We start from the raw sequence: 23919 nt of genomic DNA, 5'->3' as shown, positions 1-23919 counted from the left end.
CAAAGAAATTCGTAACAATTTGTAAGATGTTTTAACTCTGTTTCCTCTTGAGTTTTACTAATTTGGAATTGATAAATAAAATTGTAAATTTAGTAATTAAGAAGTAGCTCGTTTTACAGCTCATTAAAAAAACTTACCGCATTTTTCCTAATGACGAAATATATCATCACGGAAAGTTAAATAATAAGTATCAGCAAGTACGAAAGATAAATATATATTTAAATTGTTTCACTTATGCGTAATTGACATTAGACTATTCAAATTGTAAAGAGAACAATGGATAATTCAGAGGAGACGAAAATATTTATTATAACGAGATCGAAACGCAATTTGCAGTTGTTATTCCTTTTCGGGTTTAGTTTCAAGCTCACCCTCATACTCAGAATGCGATTTAGACTGGAAATCAGGTTTGGACTCAATCTCATTGTTAGATTCCTATTCCGATTCAGAAACAGAATTAAGTTCAGGCTTGATATTCTGTTTCAATTTATTGTTGCTTTTGTTCGTTTGGTCAAGATTTTCAAATTTATTTTCATTTTGTTTGCCATCTTTGTCGTGGATACTAAGCTTCTTGCCTCTAGTCCCCCGTTTTCCCGTCTTTGACGCTCTATTGTCAGCACGGAGGAATAGTGTATTGCCATGAACAAGTGGCCAATCCTTCTGCTTTTTCAAATATTGCCTAGCAGACTCTAAGCTATCCATTTTAACGAACGCAGACCTGAAATCACGTACAGATTCATTATTTGCCGTTGGAGTGATACACAACTATCAACTTTGGGACATTCAACTGTTAGATACTTATTGCCTGTAGTTTTTTACGAAATTTTATTCTATGCTGACCTGAGACCACTTGAATTCAATGCCAGCATACCAACAGATGTGCAACCCGGAAATGCTATCTTCAGGTCTTCTACTTTCGTCTTAGCATTTATGTTGGACACAAACAAGCTACGATTGAAATGAAAAGTTATTCAGATATGATTCATTAATAATTGTTCATTTAAAATATGTCAATGGCATGAGATTCAACCAGTACCATACATCGTCATATTTTATATGCAACATCGAAACAACATACGAGTTTTGCTAAAACTTCGCATGTCAGTTGAATCTTTTAAACCAGTAATGAAAAACTAATTTCAAAATGCTGCATACGTCTGCGTTATTTCGGGTATAAGCGGCGGCTTGGGCTGTGGAACTTTAATCTTCTTCCTGCTGGGTTTATTTTCCATTGGTTTTGTCTTAGGATTGAAGGCGATAACGCGTTTACCATCTACTGTCTTTTTCTTGACATGCTTCAAGGCTTTTATCTTCTCTTCTACGGTTGGAAATATCACGTGACACGATCTTGACGACTGTCTTGGTAGCTTGACTTTTGCATCCCCTTCGAAAAGAGCATGCACTTCTTTTGTGTTGCGGATCGTGTGCGGAAGACGGACGTACAACGTCCTGGAACGCTCCTCTGTAAAGTCTCTGACTCTGTACATGTTGTCCTGAAATTGAATGAAACAGATAATGATTATCGTGAAGTACATCCAGAGTAAAATTGACTGGTGAACTGTTTTGTTTCTTTTAGTCTAGCTATAAATTTGTCTCGAGAAAATTTCGATTTCTTTCCAAGCCACATTTGATCCACATCACAACAAAAACAAAACTTTGGGGCAATTAGAGTTTGTGCTCAACAGCTTTATACACAAAATTATTAGAAATTTTATATCTATTGTACGTTTTTGTGGTTGTAATTTTTTTTTGTCGCGCATTTATAGTTTAACAGTTTTTTACGAGTCAAATGATTAATGCAGTTCCTGTAGAGTTTATGATTGATTAGGATTTTTCTAATTCATTTGAAGGCATGCAAATTCTTTATTTTGTGAAATCGAATACAGTTTTCTAGCAATCTCCAGTAAACATGTGTGAACGTAAACAAGCAACGGTTACTTTCAGAAAGACATAAACCATATTTATTAAGTTGTCGCATTCACATTTTGCAATTTTCGCTACTTTGCATCTAAGAAACGGTCGAGGAGGGAATGTACTACTTACCCCAACTAAAGATCAATCAATTAAATATTGCTCGAGTTAATGGTTAAATCAGTAGATCGAAAAACGCCGATATCGGAAACACGTGTATAATTTGTCGTCTCTTCACATGCTCTCCACATGACCATACAGCAGCGCTTAATTCCATGGACTACGGAGAGGTAACGAAGGAGGATCTGCCTGACGAAAATCCAACCAATAAATCGTGACGTCATGACCAAGCCGCCGCGCCTCCTACTGGCCGACGGAAATTACCTTCCTACAGTCCTACTATACCGTCTCACGCCCTTGTAAATAAAAAGAGATTAAAACACATCAAAACAGATTCGCTTTGAGGTCCACCGATAAAAAATTTACAAGAAAACTGCTTGTATGATGCGAAAATAAACGAGATTAGTTATTTAATTTTTGGGAAGGAATGCCTGTGATGTAATCTGTTTCTTCCAATTTTTTTGTATTTGAACTTTAACGCAGTTTCAATTCGATCTAATTTATGCTGTATCCATTTCTATTTGATTTTTTCTGGACAAAAGTTCACTTGCAACGAATGACATGATTTAAATAATTCACGTTCTATACGTTTCCATTTGAATACCATAACGACTTGAATACATGAGAATCCGTGAATAGCGACAGCGTCTTTATTGTGATTCATTTTGTCGTAATTCCCAATTTTATGACACTACTTAAAAAAGTCCCATTTATACGCGACTTGATGTAACGCCAAGGTTATTGGACACCAAAAAAAAAATCGAAAGCTGTCCCGGACACTACCGGGACACTACAGCCTCCGTTCCGGAGTCAGGTCACCAAGGACCTCTTGCGTCATCGATTCAACGGGTTCATAGGATGGAGAGCAGTTGTTACAGTCGCAGAAATCTTTCAATCTTATCCTAACACCCCCCTCGTATTGTTGTTAGTTGGAAACCGAAATCTACTTAACTGTCTCGAGCACTTCTGGTCGTCACCATGTCTAGAGCTCGAATGAAAAATCTGAAGCCCAGCGCGCTACCCCCAGCTCGCTTCGTTTCTGCCCGACTGTAGCGCCCGACTCCAGTGGCTAATCCTAGAAACTTTTGGTACCGCGTATATAGCTAACACAACAAAAGTATTTTTATTTTCTGACTTTAACTGAACAATTCTTCCTTTGTATTAACATGGATGTGGATATAAATTTTTATATATATATAATTTTTTTTTTTGTTTTCAATAAGGTTGATTTTAATTAGGTGGTGACAGAAGCTGTTTAAAATTATACGACCTCAAATTTTCAACCGATCATCAAAATAAATATTTTTACTTCCTCCAGGTAGTAGACTTGCAATAACAAATCTCTCAACAACGAGTGAGTAGAAAACAAAAACTTCGCCACATGCGGAGTGATAACTTTATCGAAGCCAACTTGCACGCAACAATTATAGCGAGGCACGAAAACTCCTCTTCAATGTTTGCAAGCTGTTCTAATTCTGGTAACTTACTTTACTTTGGGTGACACGTTGGCGATTTTCGTAATAAGCTGATGGTAAGTGTGGTATCAACACTGAACAACCTGCTTAAACAATGCAATCTAGGTTTCGGAGCGTAAAAGTTGGTACCTCTGCCTGCGCTGCATGAAAGCGAATGACGTTGCGGGAAACTAGCCACTAACGAACAAGTTTTGATCGGTTGGAGCGATCTGCGCAAAGTGACTGCGCACACTGAGGTCGATATTTACGGAATTGCTGTCGCTCGCAAGATCAGGCGAATGATTGTGATGTAGCGAAAGGGATCCGTAAGCACCGTATGTGATAGAATGGTAGCATCCAGCAGTAGCACCCTATACATATTTTCTTTTTTTTTTTACTCTTTGATTCTCTATCAGGAAACCCCATATTTACTGAGTGGCGTATTCATGGTTTGACCTCTATATCACTATTCTTCACGAGGATTATAAATGGAGAGAAGTATTATAATGCGATGTCACTACCCATAAGAATACTAGGAGGTAGGCCGACGGATGGTGGGCGCGTACGTTACAGAGTTAGGAGATGCAAGAGAGATATTTATTATTCATTTAGTTTCTAAAAAGGAACATCATTTATTATTGTTCGTCTGCGTACATAGTAATGATTACATTTTTCGCTTTTCAGTAATTGATTATCCTTTTATTCTGAAAGTAGTTTACTGCTTACCATTTATCACACGTATAATAAGCATAATCCATCCCGCGATCATTAAAATTGAAATGCATCTAACATATGAATTAGATATAAAATTGAATTAAAATTATTCGGAGTAACACTTAGAGTTGGAAGGAAGTCTTAAAGGCTACATAACAAATAAAAAATCATTTTGTTCCAAAACACTTGCGTGTGCATTCAGGTATTATAGATATTGTATATACTTATACACATACATATTAATAAACTATGTCAAGTTTGTCATAATCATATACCGAACAGAGAAGAATAAACATTGTCGTATTTACAGCAAGTCAGTATAGTAAATGAGCCAAGGTTTTCACAGTAGTTATGTGCACATAAATATTATGACTCGTATGTCTATACATTACATATAATTTATATGTATGTGTAGATATATGAGGAGTAACATAACTGGTGAAACCTATCCGGACCATGCGAAATGCAAAAGTAAGATCGTCTTGTTGTTTTGCCATTTTCATTGAAATTGCGTAGGAGTACCCTCGATACATCGTTATGATTGTTAATTAGCTTGAGATTTTCTCTCCGAGCACTTATACTCAGGTACACTAGGTAGAAGGTAAAAGGAGAACTATATTCATTGAAAAATTCCACCCGGAAAAATTATTCTTTTGAAAAATAATTTGCTGTTTCTTTATTGTATTTATTTACAATCTTTTATTTTCGTAATGGTTTATTATAGCTTGATAGCTGAGGTTAAAAAATGTACGATCCCTGATTACTGATAAGTAGAAAAAGTTGGGTAAGAATAAAAACCAAATCATAGGAAATGGAAAATTCGAAGACGTTACACTACTGACTGCAGGCTGTTAAACGAATGCTGCAACATGCAGCGGGTTACTCATACTATCCGAGAGGGAAAGTGAAACCGTCCAAGACTTTCTCGACTATAGTTAGAACGCTTAGCATGCCCGTCGCGTGTATGTAAACAGGCGGCTAGCACCTGAACGAACGTGTTGTACCAGAGTCCGGAATGGTCGTCTTGCAATGAAGCATCGCTTGGACAGTGTGAAATCTTACGTAATTCCTAAGATACATATGCCTATAAGCAGTGACAAATTAATTTTAATTAATTAATTAGTTGCAGACAATATAAATTACTCAAATAAAATTCTATATTTAATAATTATAAAAATAGTAAATCAACGTTCTTCTTTTCCATATTGAAAGAAAAAATAATTATTCAATCCTATAAAACAAAAATCTAACAGCTTGTACGGCGCTTTTGGTGATTTGCGTAAAATGATCAGCTGATAAGAGTTTTCGACGCCGTATTACTTTGCCATGATCATTATACATACATCTCATCTCACAACAGTCAATTCAGCACTCGGCGTATATAATTAAGAATCAAGAACTTCAGTAATGTATTTTTTCAATAGCTATATTTCTCAACAATTTTTCACATGACACAATTATATTTTACGTATCACGTCCATGATTTGCACGTATATGTCCGTCTCTCGGCCTCGTGGGTGGATCACGTGTAATAAGTCACCATAGATTTCGCAAGGAAATACGTAACCAAATTACCTTTACAGCTATAAAGTTGATACTAAGAAACAGTGAGCATCCACTTCTGCCAATTAGAACAACGTCTAACGCGAACTTCTTGTACCGGTTAAAAATCGGGTCAAGACAAACCGATCTCGGCTCAGAAATGCTGGGAAATTCCGCCTTGCAAAATAGTCTTTGCAGGTGCAATCGCAATACCAAGGAAATACCCGTTACGCAATCACTATAATATGATCAGTAATCATAATTCAGCGCTGCAACGCACCGTTACCTAGAACACGCACCCCACGCATTTATGCCCATCACACGAACCAGGTCGCAAAAATTTTGCACGCATGAAGAATTTGTCATTTTTCATCCTGGTTAAATGACCAACTTGATTTCATTTTTGCCTGCAATACCTTTCATTCATACTTGTGAGAGAACATCTGTCGTTAAAAATTAGTCCATCTAAAGTAATTTTGAAAATTTCTGATCATCCCGTATAATCCAATTGACAGAATGTTTACAGAATGTTATCAATTTCCATTCTACTCTTCAGAAAAGTTCCTATTGCTGTTCAGAAAAGTATAACACTTTTGGATAACGTCCAAATATACTGTACTGGTGTAACGATTTTTATGGAAGAAAAATGAGAAACCTGATTTATGATCAATTAAACTACTATTTCAACCTAACGTGATGTGCAGAGTTGTAATTTTTCGAATCACGTTTATTTCGGTATCGATGATGCATACACTACAATTTATAGATGCATGTCAGATGTCTATGCCAGTTGGGGTCAAATTTTTTATTTTCTTGCTTCGCCAAAGTAATATTCATTTATTTATTAATTATTGTAAAGAAGCTGCAGGGACAATGATTTTCATACTAAGAAGACATACGTACAAATACTTCGGATTTAAACGTTGTTCTCGAACTTTTGAATGTGTTTCCCAACAAGAAGTTCAATACAATTCGTCAAAGCTCAAAAATCGCGAAAATTATTCAACACTAAAGCAATTGAAAAATTTTATAATTTAGGTAAATCCGAGTCTAGAGTGATGAGGGATGATACTCAGATTCCATAGTTAATCTTACAAAAGCAGTCTTCCGTACAATAGATTTTTTGGTGATTGAATGATTGAAAAAAAAAGTAACAGTGAAGGACGTGTATTAAAGTCCTATATACATATAAGATACCAAAATGCATATTATACGTACATACCTACGTAACATTGTGCGTACGTCTGATCGTTTTTCTGCACTATATACAGAGCATTGCACGGTTACGCGTTTGAGATAATGTTACGGAGTGGTAAACCGGTCGTAAGTAACTTCGTCAGCACATCCTTCAGTGCCTAGATCACTTTCTCCCGGAACCGGTCAGCCGAAATGCTGCACAAGGTAGGTTCCTACGGCGTACAACAACCGAGAGGGACTTGAGTTCATGCTACATTGCATGACAATATGAAGCAGGATGCGTAACAGTATTTTACCAAAATGTGTACAATATTTTTTTTGCAAAATTCCGAGTCGCAAAAAGATCACATTTATCGTCAGTTGTGAGACCTATGTATGCGCGCAGTGAACGTTCATATACCAAGGCATGTGAGTATTCGTGTCCAGCTCTTGGGCCCGTGCCTTTACGATTGAGTCGGTATGATGTCAAGGTTGCGGATGTGGAAGATGGCTGAGGTAGAGATGGGTACGAGGTTGAGGAGAGGAAAAGAAAGTGCAGCCAGCGGGACGAAGACAAGGGGAAGGATACGCAGTTCACGAGTCACGCTTCCTCCGGATGCGAGAAAACTCGTTAAACCTACCCAAGAAGACTCGGGCTGCAATCACGAGTCCCGAACTCCAGCGATTATAATCCTTAACCGTCTCGCTCAATTTCGTTCTACTACGATCGCAATCGAATGATGTCGAAATATGTCACGGCTAATTAATTCCATCTATCATACCGCGAACCAGGACTTGAAAATCCAAGACAATGTATACATTACGCGATTATTTCACCGGGTCATTGAATATATTTGTACACTGCATCATTTCTTCATTCGAACTTTCCTTTTCTGCGAATAGGATCCTCTGCACATACCAATCACTATAATTGTGTTCGACAGGTTGGGGATTGATGGAGAGACGGTGAGATGACCGCCAGTAGATATTACAATATTGATTGTTGACTGACACTTTTTCGGCGGATATTGCGAAGCTGCACAAATTCACACTTCTCCATAATATCATACCTGTATCATATGCTGTTATCGCAATAAAATATGAAAGAAAAAATCTTTTCCATCTGAATTTCTACATGAGAAAATGAGTGGCTCGCAATGCTTCAGGAACTGGTTTTATGATAGATTATCGTTCCGTAATTCACGGCTGGTGAAGTTGATGACCTCAAACCTTAAACTTAGGCACTTCTTCGCCTGGAATACTCTTGTATGATCACTTAACTCTGTAAAGAACCGGAACTTATGTTGATTCAGTGTGCGCATCAAGCTTTACTGGAAACGCATTGCGACACAGGCCCTTCAAACCATGTATCACCTTTGTTCGAGTTTCGTCTTTGCAGAACGAATATGAGTGTTGGATTTACGTATATCCACGCAGAACCTTCGCGATGAGGATTGAGAAGTTAATCAAAACACTTCTGGAAATATGCAATTATGAAATTCAGATTCTAGCGGTCAGATATCACAACATCAAACGGTTGGTTCTCGGAGTTTGCGTCTGCCCTCCTTGGCAGTACATATTTTGAAACAACCTTAGGTCCGGAATGGCGTATTGGCATTCGGGCTCCTGTAGATGAGATATTAAGATCAGACGCCCCACCATCAAACATGAGTAACTACGGGTATAACCAAAGTACGTGGTAAGGAGCTTGAAGCAGTTGGATGAATGGAAATTAATTGTGTAATGAATTATGGATAAGTCTAGTCTAGGTAAAGCTAGGCAAGGTGTACTATTTTCGTCAACGGATACTTGCGCAACTAACTCCAGCTCAAAGATCCTGGTTAGTGCATTGCACTCCATCTAATCTGTCACGGTGGGTATTCTGCATGCGGCGCACATAATATTTGAGGGAACTTCACGGTGAAAGATGACCATATTTTTACACGGGATTCGTAGTACGTTTTTACTATTGAACTAGATGGAATCCCAAGTTTCATTTACCAGTAGTTTAAACAATCAGAATAATTGAAAATTTGACTGTCCTTACCATGATCCCAGCAAACCACTTTTTCAGTCTGGTTTCAACTACATCCAATCCCGAGAGCTGAAAACTCGCTCGAAAATTTAGAGAATTCGTACATTAGAGATGTACCTAGTTAACTCTTATAATAAAGTGTGATTCAGTTTTTCAAAGATACTTCCCTTTGTGATACCGTTCTTAATACATTGTGTATAAGATATTCTTATATTTTTCTGTATATCCTAGTTTTCCTGAACTGGTAAAATTACGACATCTGACAGCAATGATTCTGCGCCACGAGTTCTGATAGGAAAATAAATCGTAGTCGAGTACCTTTGGCGTGTTGTAAATCATTCTATTGTTTTATCGTCGTTTGCCTGTATCAAAAGTGTATAAGTGTACCTGGTATATGCCGAAAGAAGTTTATTATTTTGATTCAAATGTTGCATCTCACTACGCGTATAAATCATTATAGACACATATATTCCGACTTTCTTTCTTGATGCGATTTAATGTTATAATTATTATTATTATCATCTTGCGATTTACCACATAACTCGATTGGGCAAAATCGCAAAATTACTATCACTTTTAAACCCTCGAAATTTATGCTGATCATCGGCTTCGTTATATAGTCATAAATTACTCGTGGAGTAATCAAAGTTGGATAAACCTTTGTGAAAATATACTACAGCATCACCCATTGAGAATCAGTGAAACTAGAATGAAAGAATGCGGACTTAGGTTTTGTCATCATTGCGATATTACGTACACATAGTCCTTAGTTTTAGCAATCACTGTTACGTTCATTCATAAATAAATGCAGACTCTGTCGCCTTTCTCGGCACTTTTTCTCCTTCTTTATTCTAATTTCCAGAGGGGATGCAGGCTGAAGAAAGGCGTCGGGCTTTGAGGTGACTCACCGAGGTGCAATCAGCGTTCGATGGATGGCTGGAGCCCCACCGCCGAAGAAAATCGAGGTGGTCGCGGACGCGGTTCCGTTGCCCCGCTGCACCAGCATCCCCGTGATGGGAACCAGTGTATAGTATATAAAAGCTTTGTCGCGTACTTCGGTCAACCACAGAAGTGCCGGAGTTAGAGTCAGAGAGGATATCTCGAACCAGAGTGAGGACGTATAGCATATAAACCTGGGAGAAAGTGTTCGCGGTCATTCAGTCCTTAGACCATATACTCGTCTCAGTCTATGCACAATTCAGCCGAGGAGTATCGCTCGGCATAGTGGGCTTCTGGTCTACAGCCGTATATAAGAGTTACTCCGGTGTACAAGTAGCTCAGTGTCCGTGAGAGTGTTACGAGGAACGCCTCGCCCAAGGTGAGAATATTTTTTGAGAACATTTAAACAATTTTTCAATCACCAATTTCTTCATTTGGATCTTTTACAAACGCAAACATCACTGATTCACTTCGATTTGCAGTTTTCGTCTTTTTAACATTCTACTTCACAGTTTTTCTGTCGCCGAATATTTTCAAATTGTTCAAACGTAATCACTTCATCACAGAACGTAATTCTCTTGATTTTTTAAAATGAATTTCATATTTTACAATACCGATGTACAAATGTAACAAGTCACACTGCAGGTGTAATGACAATGAATTGTACTACGGTTACCGGACATTAGAGTCATTTGAACAATAGTATAACAAGCAATAGTATCCGAGTATATTTGCTAAGGTTTTTGCCAGGAATTTGGGACCGTGCAAGGTACGTTGATTTTGGTATATCGTAGTCTACTGTACGAGTATCGTTCCAAGTTTGAGTTCCAGAGAAGCCGGTGAGTTCGGTGGGTTACGAAACTGTATAACTATGTCAAGTTTAAGAGGACTTTACAAGCCCCGTTAATTTGTGTTTATGGCATAGGAAATAAGCTGGACTGCGCCAGCTGCAGCTCAGTTGTGAGACTATTTTAGCAGTTTTTGGTGAATTTTGAATTGTAAATATACTCATGTAAATTCGTCTTTTTCTGTGACGAGCACGTCGGTTAGTTGAACTTCATTGTGGTACGTAACCAGGCAAACTTTTGAGTGTTTATATGTTGTAATTATATTATCTTTGTCAGCAATTCAGATGTGTTTCTTAAAGAAAAAATTGCAGCATTATCAGATCCATATATTTTTCTCATTAATTGGTTAGGAACGTACCAACTACAACTGGAAATTTGATGGGCGTTAATAAATAAACTGTGAGGAAAAAATGGTTACTCCGATGATTTGGAGCAAAAAAATAAGCTATGCTGACCCGTTTGTAATGTTCATCTGGTGAAAAAAAGGAAGATAAACTCTGAGTTTAGCTGGCCGGTTTTTATTTTTTCAAAGTTTCCCTAAAGTAAATTACATTGCTGTCTGAAGTAAAATATAAATTTCGATCAGTTAAATTTGGCTTCGATCCGTGAACGTTCTTTGCTGTAATCTTCCTTGATCGAGACGAAAATGCGTCTCGTGAAAATCTCAGGAATCGTATGAAAAATGTAAGAAATAACAATCGTGAAATGATCTGCGAGGAATGAAAAAGCGAAAAAAGTCACATGCCTGTTATTAAAATTATCGATAGAACTAATCCAGGTTATTATGGATGAACTAAAAGTATATTGTTATTCTTGTTTAATGAACTTTACTGCGTTGAGATTCATTAACATACAATAGCTTTTCCCGCCAGCACCTTCCAAGTAACTCGTCAAGACCAAGACGCGATATAATATAACATACAGGGTGAATAATTAATTTATAAGAGAAAGTTAAAATCAGTGAACCGCAAAACCACGTGGGAGGATCGCTGACGTACTTCTTATGCACGTTTGACAAACGTGTGTGTATAGGAGAGTCCCTTTTCGGAATCCAATAAATACCGTCAAACTTTCCCTACAACTTTTTGCAGTAAATCGGTGTAAAAAAAAAACAGTACGGTTAATGTTCGACCAAATCTTAAGACTGATGATATAAAATTCATTTTTGATCGTTTAAATTCTTTTCTCATCGTTTTCTCGATCTTTTTGAGATTATAATGGATTTATTGCTCCTAAAGAATCTCGATTCGCGTGTACGTAAGCGAGCCGTTAAATTGTTAACGACAAGATTAACGATACGAATCGCCTGTCAAATTTGGCGAGAATTACATCACCATACTACTTTCTCCGTGCGATACGAATGGGCTTGTATGTATCTATACGAAATGAATTAAACGAATTCAATCATCCTGCCAAGCTGGCGCCACAACACAGAGTTATTGTGGCATTGGTAATTCCTATACACGTAGATAGTGCGTGAAATTTATGTAGGCTGACGACTTTTGGCACATACTTCATACTTTCTCCCGAAGCGAATCCTTTGATTTCGGTAACATCTGATTCAGCTGAAAGTCAGCCCGTCCTGTCACCTCCAATTTCAGAATTAAAGTAAAACTGTGCCATATAGCCAGTGAACCCAAACCTGCAATTAGTAGAGAGGAAGTACAATTTTTATGCTTCAAGGAGTTGCACTACTGTGAATAAATCATATGTGAATTTGAGAAACAGGTACCGCGATCTCGGCTATAAACTCGTCCGCTTTGACGCGAAAACTTCTGACAAAGGACCCTTGCATGGGTCAGTGACCAGGAATGAAACTTGTTTGAAAAAACAATCGGTAGAAGAGAAAGGCGAAAGATGATGCACTTTCGCGGCGAGTGTCGGCTTGGTCGTACAACCGTGCAGAGAAATTACTGCAGTTATTACTGATTCGTGTTAATCAGTGGATTTTCGACATGTTCCATTGCGTAGGTTGTGTGATATGACGAATGGAAATCTTTCGGTACAGAGGCGAAACTGTGTTTTGCCTTAGTTAAATATTATGAGATCACAGCCAAATATATGTATGAGATGAAAGTTGAGATAGGGAAAGTCAACGTTGACTTTCGCGTGTTTATGCCGAGAATCTGTAGCCCATGTAAAATTACTTTCGGCAATCAAGAACAGATACAGATTACATGAATAGGCGATGGATGTAGCGCGAATCCACCCACGCACGCCCACGAATCCAATATCTGCAGAAAAAATCTCGTCACACTTTTGAAATACATGTTATACGTAAACACACTTTGGATCCTGCGAAAGCTCATCGTTTCGAAACACCACGTTATTATGTATTCACTTGCAAATCGTCCGCGAAATTTTTGGCGCGATTATCCATTCATGGTCTGTGAATTTCGAAACGCCAACACACGTGACAGAATAAATAGTTCTCTAGCCAACTAGGTTCGAGAAAATTGAGAAACTAGTTTGCATGCTGGAACGTTCGTAAGAGTTCCGAATTTTAATCTACAAGTGATGATCTTCACTGACAAGCCTTATCGTTGGAGAAATTCGAAATGCTTCATTGACTATTTGTAATTCAGTAAAGCTAAATGGACGGAACTTGATTTTATGAGAACGATAAGGTTAAGCTCGACGAGAAGTGAACCCGACAGTGAAAGCTGATGTAGGTTTTTGGTTTCAGAGTGATATACAATGTGGCGAGTGATACTGGTGAGCCTGCTGGCGCAGTGCTTGTGTGCTGATCAAGTTTCATACGGGACGTCATCGTTTCTCCAAAGTTCCTCATCTTCAAACCAACAACAACACCATCAGCAATGGTCGTGGCAAGATACGGGTAAAGACCTGCTTGCCGCAGCGAATACAGAACAGGAGGAGGCCTTTCACCCAGTGACCTTCAACGCACCCGATGCCCCCCAGCAAGGACAACAGCAGAGTGATCTGCAGAACGTCGCTACGAACTATCCACAGTATAACTCCAATGTACAGCAAGATAGTAGCGGTGTGGCTGAGGCTCTTGAACAGCAGGTTCGATTGGTAAGGATCGTTTTGGGTTCAGGCATTTGCTTTGAGGTCCTAAAAAAAGTATGCAGATTAATTGGGCAAAAAAAAAAAAAAATCCTTTGTCTTGCAGGTAGACACTGTCATTGATGATATTCTCGTATCGAATCGACAGGGTCGCAATCTGGAAGGTTACGACGAAGTATACTCAGATCCGAACGTAAAGAGCGCTCTTCAACTTGGGAATGATACCGTAGCACGCGCCTACATCAAGGAAAAGCTGTGCTCGCTTGGCCTCATGAACGTAAGTGTCAATGATATGATTGGTCTCGTGGAACTGGCAACCTATGACCACGTTTTTTGGAATTGTGCATAAAAAACCTGTTTCTTCATTTACAGTGTGACAATCCCGAAGGAAGACGCCCATATTACTCACCCCACAGAGACATTCAGCCACAGGAAATCATTTACGCACAACCTGTCACCATTAAACCAGTTGGAAGGCCTCTTCCCGCAATTCCAGTAAAACGTCCCTACGGACCACCAAGGCCAGTGCCTGTTCCTCCGAGCTTTAGTTCTGGCCCTCCGGGACCGATATACTCTGGACCAACCGGGCCTTTCAATGGACCACCTGGATCCTTCTCTGGACCACCGCCGTCATTCTCAGGACCGAGCTATGGACCTCCACCCAGTTTTAGCGGCCCATACTCAGGCTTCAAGAAGCCGGGACCAATCTATGACTCCAAACCCATCTACGAGGGTGGAGCTTCATTCGACGGGGGGCTTGAATACGAAGACAAGTTCATCGACAAGAAGCAACTCGTTCTTAATCAGGGCTTAGGGTCTGGAGTGCAGCAACATGTCCATCACCATTACCACCATGGTGAAGATGCGAACAACGGAGGCAAAGCTCCAACTGTTGTGGTCAACAACCCTGGCGTAGTGTCTGGGACTCCCAGTTCCATCATTGGACCTGGTCCCATTGGTAATAACGGATTTAACAATTACGGATACGGACACGGGGGTGGAAGTTACGGTAATGGCGGGGGATTCGGCAACTCCTTTAACGAGTTCGAAAGTTTCAAAAAAGAGTTTAAAATCAAGACTCCGTCCTCTGGCAACAACCTGATCGGCTCTGGAAGCAGCAATTACGCGGACAGATACCCGAGCTACGAAAAGCCGCGACAAGATCCTACCTTCAGCACTGGCAACATTAATAAGGGATTCTCATCCAACAATTACGATACCGGTAAACAGTTCAATTCCGGGTTTAGCAACAGTCAATATGACTCCAGTTCGTCGTCGTCGTACAACGGCTTCGGGTCCAGCAACGGTTTCGGGTCAAATGGCAACAACTTTGGGTCTAACGGTAACGGGAACTTCGGATCCGGAAACGGTTTTGGGTCATCAAACGGTGGAATCGACAGCGGTTTTTCGTCTTCCAATTACGACGATTGCGTTTGTGTGCCGTACGAGCAGTGCCCGGCCGTTGATCAGCTCGGACGAAAGGATGACCTCTACCTGGCCATAGACCCGAGGCATCTTGGTAAAAATATCGAGGCAGAAACCGTTGAGGCCGTTCTAACCGACGGAAATGGTACAATGAGCGTTGTTCGAGTACCTAAGGGCGTAAACGCCACGGAAGAGGCTGAGCACACGATAGAAGAGAACAAGAAAGCGTTGGAAGCAAATGCCGAGAAGACTGACAATAACGATGAAACGAAGAGGTCCAAGAGAGACGTTAAGGAGCTCGCGGGCGAGAAAGTCAAGAAAACCGACGCACAAGGGGTAAGGCACTAAATAATACATATTATAATTTGCATAAACTGTAGTCTATTACCATTTGCCAAGTCCAGGAGAACCCCATGAATGCTTTATACAGGATTATGGTTCATTGATTGTTCGTGACTATGTCAACTCGGACAAGGCAAAGTGTGTTTATACCTCAAGCTTGGCAATTGGTACGAATTTGTAAGAGCATGGGTTGTAAAGATATAATTCTATAACGCAGAATTACGAGGATGAGGCAAGTTGGTGTACGGCTTTTAACGCTTTTTAACGCTTTCTATAACATTAATGCACTTTCGCTCATTTCCAATAACTCTGACTTCAAATTTCATGACCTAAACTACACTCCACTTTCAAATTCCAATCAACACCTCAGACGAAACTACCTGATTCCACTTCACGTTTCCCGGTCACGTCAAATCACATCACCTGACACCCTACCAGATTACTGTTTCGTCAGTCTGAGTGGGAAAAAAAGTACAGCAACTTAAGTCAACCGGGAACATTGCACAAGTTGAAGGTACATTCCACCGTCCAAGGTCACGCGATCAGCCATCGGCACAATGAAAATGCGAATCATTTGAATCGAGTCCGAGTAAGCAAGGACTCGGGATTATCATGTTGGTTGGTATCGTTTGGCTAGTGTTTTGGAATAGCGGCGAAAGGCGTAAAAAGCGAGGAGTGTCTAACCAACGTGCTAACCCTCTGCATCCGGGTCGTTGTAACTTTACCACGTGGGTAAAATATTTCCAGCGGCTGGTCGTCGGCGACCTGGACACCTCGAAATTGAACCTGAAGCCAACCTGGGGCGTCAGTTTTGGACTGCCACAAGGAGGAGCCGGCTACCCAATAAACCCCTACGGCGGAGATTCGCTAGTAAATCCCTACCCGGGTTACGGGGGCGGAAGTCAGGGGCTAAACCTCGGGCTGGTCTCAGTGAATCCCTTAGTTGCAGTTCAAGTGACGAAAGACGAGTACGGTGATAAGGTAGTCAAGCCGTTCGTCAACCTCCACGTCACCCCGAATCACGGACTAGTCCACAAGCTTGGCGACCTTCTCGCCTACAAGAAACAAGTCCTCCTCGGTAAACCAGGTGGCCATTATTACCCCCAGCATTACCCCGTAGGGCCCCCTATTTACGAAAAGCCATTCGGTCACCACTACCCGAGTCACGGGGGCGGCTTCGGTGCGGCTTATCCCAGTAGGCCACACTACCAGCATCAATCCGTGTACAAGCCCCATTATTCCGAGGGTCCTTATGGTCAGCCCGGTTATGGCCAAGGCCCTGGTGGATATTACCGTGAAGACAACGACTACGACAGCGATTACTCCGGTGAATACGGTGATTATGCCGAGGACTACTACAGGAATTTGAGAGCAAACGATACTCAGAAGAACCTCGGGGCTTACAATGAGAAATTGCAGAGCAGTTACGATAGCGCAGAGAATGACTGGAACCCGTCATCGTCGTCGAGAGCGCAGAATGTTCAGGCTCAAAAGAAAGGGGACGAACGCGGGGGCCGGGTAGCTTTCCCGGAAAGGCGAAAACGCGATGTTAACCAAGTCGAACAACTGGCTCAGGAGGTAAGAGCTGGGAGTATTAGTCGGTGAGCTGAATAAAAGCCTGTGAGGATGGCCGCGGCGAACACCACGATGAGGACAGACCTGACCGGAGACACGCGCACAGAGCTACGATGATTATAAACAGTTTACATATACTTGAGAATATTTTCAAGTTCCTTTTTGCTATCTCTCTTGCTCTCGATATACATTGTATAAGTATATGCATATTTCCTTCACTTTCTCTTCGTCCATATCTCTGTATATTTCTTTCTTTTTCGCACAAACACACACTATATTTCTTTCTCTTTGTTCTTCTCTCAGTGAAAGTCTTATTATACCTGAATGACATCGCTACTAAAAACTGACTATCGACTAATTTGGTACACCGGCGAATTCTTTTACTTTTTACGAATTCATTATCAATCTGAATTATGGCAGAAACTTATTAACTAGTGTACATACAGACGATTAATTTCTGAATGCATTGCGCGCCCTCTCTCTTACTGTTTTAATTTGTGTAATGGAAAAACTATCGAACTTATACCTAGTCTCGCTAATAGACTTTCGCCGTTTGTTACTGCGGTACTAACATAATATATTTATAGCAAGTAGAAAGCATGACGAATCTATATACTATATACATGTATACCAGTATGGGCGTTAGAGCACAAGACCGGTTGCTTTTTTGACAAACCAATTTGGTACAGTAATGATTCAAACCTGAGAAATTAGTTCATCTATCAAAAAAAAATATTTTCACTTCCTTAGATGCAAAAAATATTCCTATCTGTAGATTTACCGTTACGATTATAGGTATGCATTTTGAAAACACGTCGAGGACCATGCTGGTATATGTGTATATCTCACTTGCCGTAAATTGGAGTACTCGACTAAAACTGAAACATGTACATACAAAGTTATCTGACACTAAGCTACTTAATTTTCCAAATTTTCGGTGCTCGACTGCAAAGCGAAAGTCTGTAAGCATTGCTTCTGGCATTGTGAAGGTTGCGGGAAACCTGATTGGCTTTTCTTCTACTACAAATTAACTCTGGAGTTGCCACAAGCCGAGGAATTCAAAATGCGAATTTACCCAGACATAATATTTGCATAGCATAGTAAAATTTTTCAGCCAATCCGTACACAAGAAATCGCGTTTTGATTAACAATTCTCGACACTTGAAACTCAAAAATGTGGGTACAATCTTGTTATTAATTATAAAAACGACCAAGCTCAAAATCTAAGATAATGGGAAAAATACTGTTAGAAACCGTTCATGGAAAAATACAGTATTTTTTAGCTTGGCCATTTTTGAAAAAACTGCTTTGCTTTCTCGTTTAATGTAACTTGACAAAATATTTTTTCAATCACAGAGACAATTTGGACGTCCTCCAGTCTGCGGACCGCGTCACGTGTGCTGTCGCCGGCAACAGATAAACCCTGGAAGGCCTAGTCGGTATGGACAATGTGGAGTCCGCAACAGCCAGGGTATAAATGGTCGTATAAAGACCCCAGCCCACATTGATGGAGACTCTGAATTCGGTAATTGGTATTCGTTGACATTGCAGTACTTTGCACACTTGGAAATCCTTGAAGCGTTTTGCCTGCACGTAGATAAAATCCGTTTGCGAAAGCAAAAGTCTAATATTTTAAATAACTTCCAGGCGAGTATCCTTGGCAAGTAGCAATCCTCAAGAAAGACCCTAGCGAGAGCGTCTACGTCTGCGGTGGTACCCTGATCGGTCCCCGTCACATACTGACTGCGGCTCATTGCATAAAAACTCACGCCGGACGAGACCTCAGGGCACGTCTTGGAGAATGGGACGTGAATCATGACGTTGAATTTTTCCCGTACATCGAACGCGACATAGTCAGTGTCATAGTGCATCCAGAATTCTACGCCGGTACCCTGTACAATGACCTCGCAATCCTGAAGCTCGACCATGATATCGATTTTGAAAGGAATCCGCACATCAGTCCGGCCTGCCTCCCGAACAGACACGACGACTTTACTGGCACCAGGTACATACGAGTTTGAAGAACGTCGATGCTTGTCTGTCCTGCAGGAGCCTCTCGGCATGTTCATTTCGCTAATTTCTCACTTTTCGCACAGGTGCTGGACCACGGGATGGGGAAAAGACGCCTTTGGCGACTCTGGAAAGTATCAGAACATCCTGAAGGAAGTCGACGTTCCAGTGCTCAGCAACGCGGTCTGCGAGAACCAGATGCGAAGGACCAGATTAGGGTACAGCTTCAATTTGCATCCAGGTTTCATATGTGCTGGAGGTGAGGAAGGAAAGGACGCCTGCAAGGGCGACGGCGGTGGCCCGATGGTCTGCGAACGTCAAGGTCACTGGCAGTTGGCTGGTGTCGTATCCTGGGGAATTGGATGCGGTCAGGCAGGAGTCCCCGGGGTTTACACGAGAGTATCGCACTATCTCGACTGGATCCGACAGATTACGGGCCAGTTTTAAATTACGCCGATCAAGTATTATAATTAGACATTAAAAACGCGAAATAATTCAGTTCGTTCAGAAACTTCAGAACCACTTCAGAAAATAGTTTCGTGAATCATCACTCTCACTTTTGTAGTAACTTATGCACAGGTAAATAACGAGACTGGAAGTTTTGTAGGACACGTGCAAAAGATTGAGTTTCAAGAAAAGGGGGTATTCACTTCAATTTGTAATTAAGTAAGGAATACGCAGACGTGAACGTCGAGCACTATCTTTTTGAATTTTTCAAGTTTCAGTGTTCTGACTTTGCATTTAAGCGATTGTCTCAAATTACTCTGACACGAAAAATGTTCAATCTTATGGACGACTTGGCGTCTTGTGACAAGAATGTGCGTTATACAATGTTATTTAAGCTGTAACTTATTTTTTATGTATATAGAATTATTATTATATTTTAAAACATAGTTATATTACGTACTATCTAATGTCAGCTCTTTTGTTCATTTTCATTTTGACGATTGTTTTATTTGTTTTCTTCTTGTGTTTTATACAATAATCACTAAGATTCGGGTGGAATAATACCCGGAGCGTCAAGTAATGCATATTTCTTTGCAATCTCTCGGATTAAAACGAATAAAAGCCATTTTTAAAAAAATCAGCCTCATTTTTATTTATTTCTGGTGAAACTTTCTTCTATTGTCGTAAGAGAACTTTACGAAAAATTATTTCTAGTACTACGAATATTCAGAATTGAAAAGTAATTAGAATGTTTCTCTTCTGGACGTTTATCGTTTTCAAATGTTGGTTTCAGCTGTTAAGTTGTCAAGTGATAAACGAATTGAAATGTCAAATGAATTACTTCTTGAGAACTCTGAACGTACATTCCTATTTGGTTTTTTCCCTTCAGTTAGCTCGCGTAATAACTATGTCGTCTTTCTCCAACGTTTCAGTTTTACATTTCACGATATAATGTACTCGGTGATTCTGTAAAATGATCGATAATATGACTTTTTAGCAGTTGTGAATTTAATCTAGATTTATTTCAAAGGATACTTGAGCTGTTGACTACTTTTCTCGAAAACTCGAATTTGTAACCAAATTTAGAGAGCGAATAACATTGGCATTTCACGGGTACAAAATTTAAATTGACAAGATAATCCTTTTTGAAGACGAATATTTTTAATGTATTATAATTATTACAAGTTTCCCTAGTGAATGCAAATAATTTTATAAAAATTCCATTGTTTTCGTAGTATCGTCACCTGCACCCGTATTAAGTAAATGAAGCATCAATTCGTAAGTATTTTCAAATATATTACATACGTGTTCTGTAAAATTGACCGGCGGTACATGAAATTAGGCTAACTCGCAAAATAATATACTCCGTTCACATTTCGTTTACTTTCGTATATTCAATAATATTTATTCTTTCTTCTATTAAATAAAATAATAATAATAATAATAATAATAATAATAATAGTAATAATAATGTTGCAGCTATCGAATGTTTGCGCGCAGAAAAAAATTTACGTCTGATGATTTTACGATTGGTTGGTAACATCGGTTCGTCACGAATCTTGAACTGGAATTATTCAGGGACTCAAGAACCGGTAGTAGCTGGTCTCAAATACCCAGACAAACTTTCTTCAAGAGTGTTCGTAATCACAGCATCCACCAGAATGGGTGTGCGCTGTTCCGTCTTTGGCGATTTTATCCTTCGCATGATTTTTTTCTTGATGAAAACTGCTTAGGTCCCTTTTCATTGCATAAGCGTCCTCGCCGTCTGCGTAATATTTTGGCTCAACTTCAGAGACCTCAAACTGCAGACTGCTTGTGTAGAGATTCAAGGCAGCTCTGTTGCTTCTCCTAACGTGAAGAGAAACGTACTTCGCTCCAAAGCACTCTACCATCGCTCTTGATGCCTGATTCATCAGCTTCTGAGCAATGCCCAGCCTTCTGTGTGACCTCTTTACAGCCAAGCTAGTTATGTGCCCATGGGGATTGTCCTCACAGTCCTCTTCCATCTTCGCCAGTACATAGCCAACTATTCGACGCTTTTCATCCTCCGCAACGTAGCTAAGTTGTGGCCAAGAGAGAGCGTGGTAGAGGTAGTACTTCATCTGATAATTTTCTGGCAAACACTGAAGATTACAGTGCTGCATGTTCAGCAAATCCTCCGTCGTGGCACAACGTATGTTTATTGACATTTTGTTTCTGTTATATTTTGCAGCTGTCAGCAAATTGTGAGCAGTGATCGAAGAGATGGACTTTGGAACCTGATATAATAATCGCGTGCCTGGCTAAATTATTATTGGATAGATTTTGTGGTTTCAGTCCAAGTATTAAAAATAAAATAGTTAATGTTTTCTTGTCTGATCTGCTTTTTCTTCCTTCTTTTGATCGTGAAGAAATCTACTGTCCTCAGTCTCGACGGACCTTTTTTATCCGTGATCTACCGTTCTTTAAATCGTTTACCGAAGAAGATTCGCTCATGCCACCAAGCAACTCACGAACAAAACGGAACCTTGACAGGAAGAATTTCCATACCAAGTACCAGCCTGAAAATGAAAAAAAGGGTAGAGTCTAAATTATTTTAGAAAATATAATTTCACACAAGTATTGTTGTCATACATAAAAGTATTTTCACACATACTTTTCACTTGGAGAAAAAGAATCAGTCTTGATACTGTAAATACTTTTAACCGCTAGCGACTATCGAGCGATGGAATTTTAAGAAACGTAACATGTAATAATGTTAATGATATTTGATATATGAAAGTCGTAGAGTGTGCAGCAACACGGGCTTGCAAATTCCCATACAATCCCAATATTTTCCCGGTCATTTTAAAAAAATTCCCCGACATTCATAACATTATTTTGAGCTGCATAACTACTCAATATTAGTTATTTTAAATAGTAATCTTTAAATACGCATGATGCTTATTGTAACTAATATGCTCGTTAATGAACATAAATTGGTTGAGCATCTGTATGCCCTGCTTAAGACATGTATCTATGGCAGTAGTAGGCATATGAGATGGGCTGAGGAAATCGACAAGAAAAAAGGGAAAACTCTTACATAGCTTACATTTGTTAATAGTATAAATAGCAGCAATTTACCACAATGGGTTCCAATAGGGGAACAAAATGAAATTTGAGTTGGTCCACGAATTTAGAAAAAAAAAAACCTTTTTCAAACAGCTCCTTTGTACAATGGCTTTGTTAATTAATCAACAAAAACGAACTAGATCTACAGTGATTATTTCTTGCCATTACTTGAATTTTGAATTTTTGATTGAAAATGTGGGAGAGCCAGTCTTATATATTCTGTTTGTTCTTTACGATGGCACTATTGTTATATTGATAGATGTCGTTCATTTTTCAGATTTTGCAACGCTTCGAAGCATGTAAAATAATAAATCACGATACAATTTTACCATAGACCTTGCAGTTTACTCCCTACAAAAATGATTGTTGACACATTTTACTATTAATGTACTTGGAGATAAAAGATATACCAACTAAATTCCTCTATGGTTAGGAAAGATTTTATGTCCAAGTTGAGAAAAAATCATCCATAAATGCAATAAACGCATCATAATGTACGTAATCATTTCGATGAATCTTACAAATTTATGATATCGAGGTACAAAATTGCGTGTCAGAACTGTGAAAATGATAATAAAAGCATGACGTCAACAATATTACAAGTTATGCGCGCCATGAAATGAGGACTGTGTACTTGAGTATCGCTATTGAGGTTAGATTAGGTTAGGTTAGGTTTGCGATGTATTCCTGAGATCGGAAATTTGGCATTCGTGGAAAAAAATATATAAATGGTCAATAGAAAAGCGGGATGAAAATTTCTTACCTAGTAGAACGAGGCCGAATACAATAAGCAGACTAGAAATAACGGAAAAGGCTGCCAGGACTATATCCCGCATAATTGCTAACGATTGGTTAATTATCCTGGGTGAAAACGATAGGCTTGAAGCGACTACAGTCTATAGACATACCGCGGTGTGGTATCACTATTAATACTCAACGATCTATAGCAGTGAATTTACGTAACGAAATGCACGGAAAGTTCGACGCAGCGAACTCCTCCTCGTACCGCCAGAAAATACGCCATTTTGAATTTCGATCAGAACTCTGCACGGGAGTTCTCCCCACTTTCATTGACATACCTACGTATGACTCGGCAATAATTCTTATACGTGTAATTATTCACACGTGAGATGGAAACGTTGGACTTACCAAAGTTCACTTGGTACCTATGCGCGCGACGCGGTACCGAAAAAACAATAAGTTTTCTCTGTAATCCACGGTAAGCTAACAGCAACCGGCAAATCCAGATATATTTAATGTT

At 39.6% G+C, this 23919-nt stretch overlaps 3 protein-coding genes across 4 annotated transcripts; 1 reads left to right on the top strand and 2 right to left on the bottom strand.

Moving 5' to 3' along the window:
- Window positions 1–198: 198 nt before the first annotated feature.
- LOC124212804 (uncharacterized) lies at window positions 199–2205 on the bottom strand. Its single transcript, XM_046613268.2, has 4 exons — window positions 2044–2205; window positions 1156–1493; window positions 841–948; window positions 199–718 (listed from the first exon to the last, which is right to left on the bottom strand). Exons 2-4 carry the CDS (start codon window positions 1485–1487, stop codon window positions 436–438), a joined length of 723 nt encoding a protein of 240 aa, XP_046469224.1. The 5' UTR covers window positions 1488–1493; window positions 2044–2205; the 3' UTR covers window positions 199–435.
- Window positions 2206–10031: 7826 nt separating this feature from the next.
- LOC124212797 (uncharacterized) lies at window positions 10032–20260 on the top strand. 2 transcript variants are annotated; one of them, XM_046613258.2, is made up of 8 exons: window positions 10032–10270; window positions 13426–13778; window positions 13918–14046; window positions 14142–15530; window positions 16284–17114; window positions 18468–18636; window positions 18759–19116; window positions 19208–20260. In XM_046613258.2, exons 2-8 carry the CDS (start codon window positions 13437–13439, stop codon window positions 19566–19568), a joined length of 3579 nt encoding a protein of 1192 aa, XP_046469214.1. In that variant the 5' UTR covers window positions 10032–10270; window positions 13426–13436; the 3' UTR covers window positions 19569–20260. The 2 variants fall into 2 exon arrangements, with proteins under 2 accessions (XP_046469214.1, XP_046469211.1); XM_046613255.2 differs by having other exon boundaries at window positions 13876–14046.
- Window positions 20261–20936: 676 nt separating this feature from the next.
- Window positions 20937–21974, bottom strand: vnc (GNAT family N-acetyltransferase vnc). Its single transcript, XM_046613269.2, has one exon. The coding sequence runs from the start codon at window positions 21755–21757 to the stop codon at window positions 21197–21199; it is 561 nt and encodes a 186-aa protein (XP_046469225.1). The 5' UTR covers window positions 21758–21974; the 3' UTR covers window positions 20937–21196.
- Window positions 21975–23919: the final 1945 nt, after the last annotated feature.

This window comes from Neodiprion pinetum, chromosome 2, assembly GCF_021155775.2.
Source record: "Neodiprion pinetum isolate iyNeoPine1 chromosome 2, iyNeoPine1.2, whole genome shotgun sequence".
Lineage (NCBI taxonomy): Eukaryota > Metazoa > Arthropoda > Insecta > Hymenoptera > Diprionidae > Neodiprion > Neodiprion pinetum.
The sequence above is the reverse complement of the archived record's forward strand: the minus strand, read 5'-3'. Positions and strand labels throughout refer to the sequence as shown.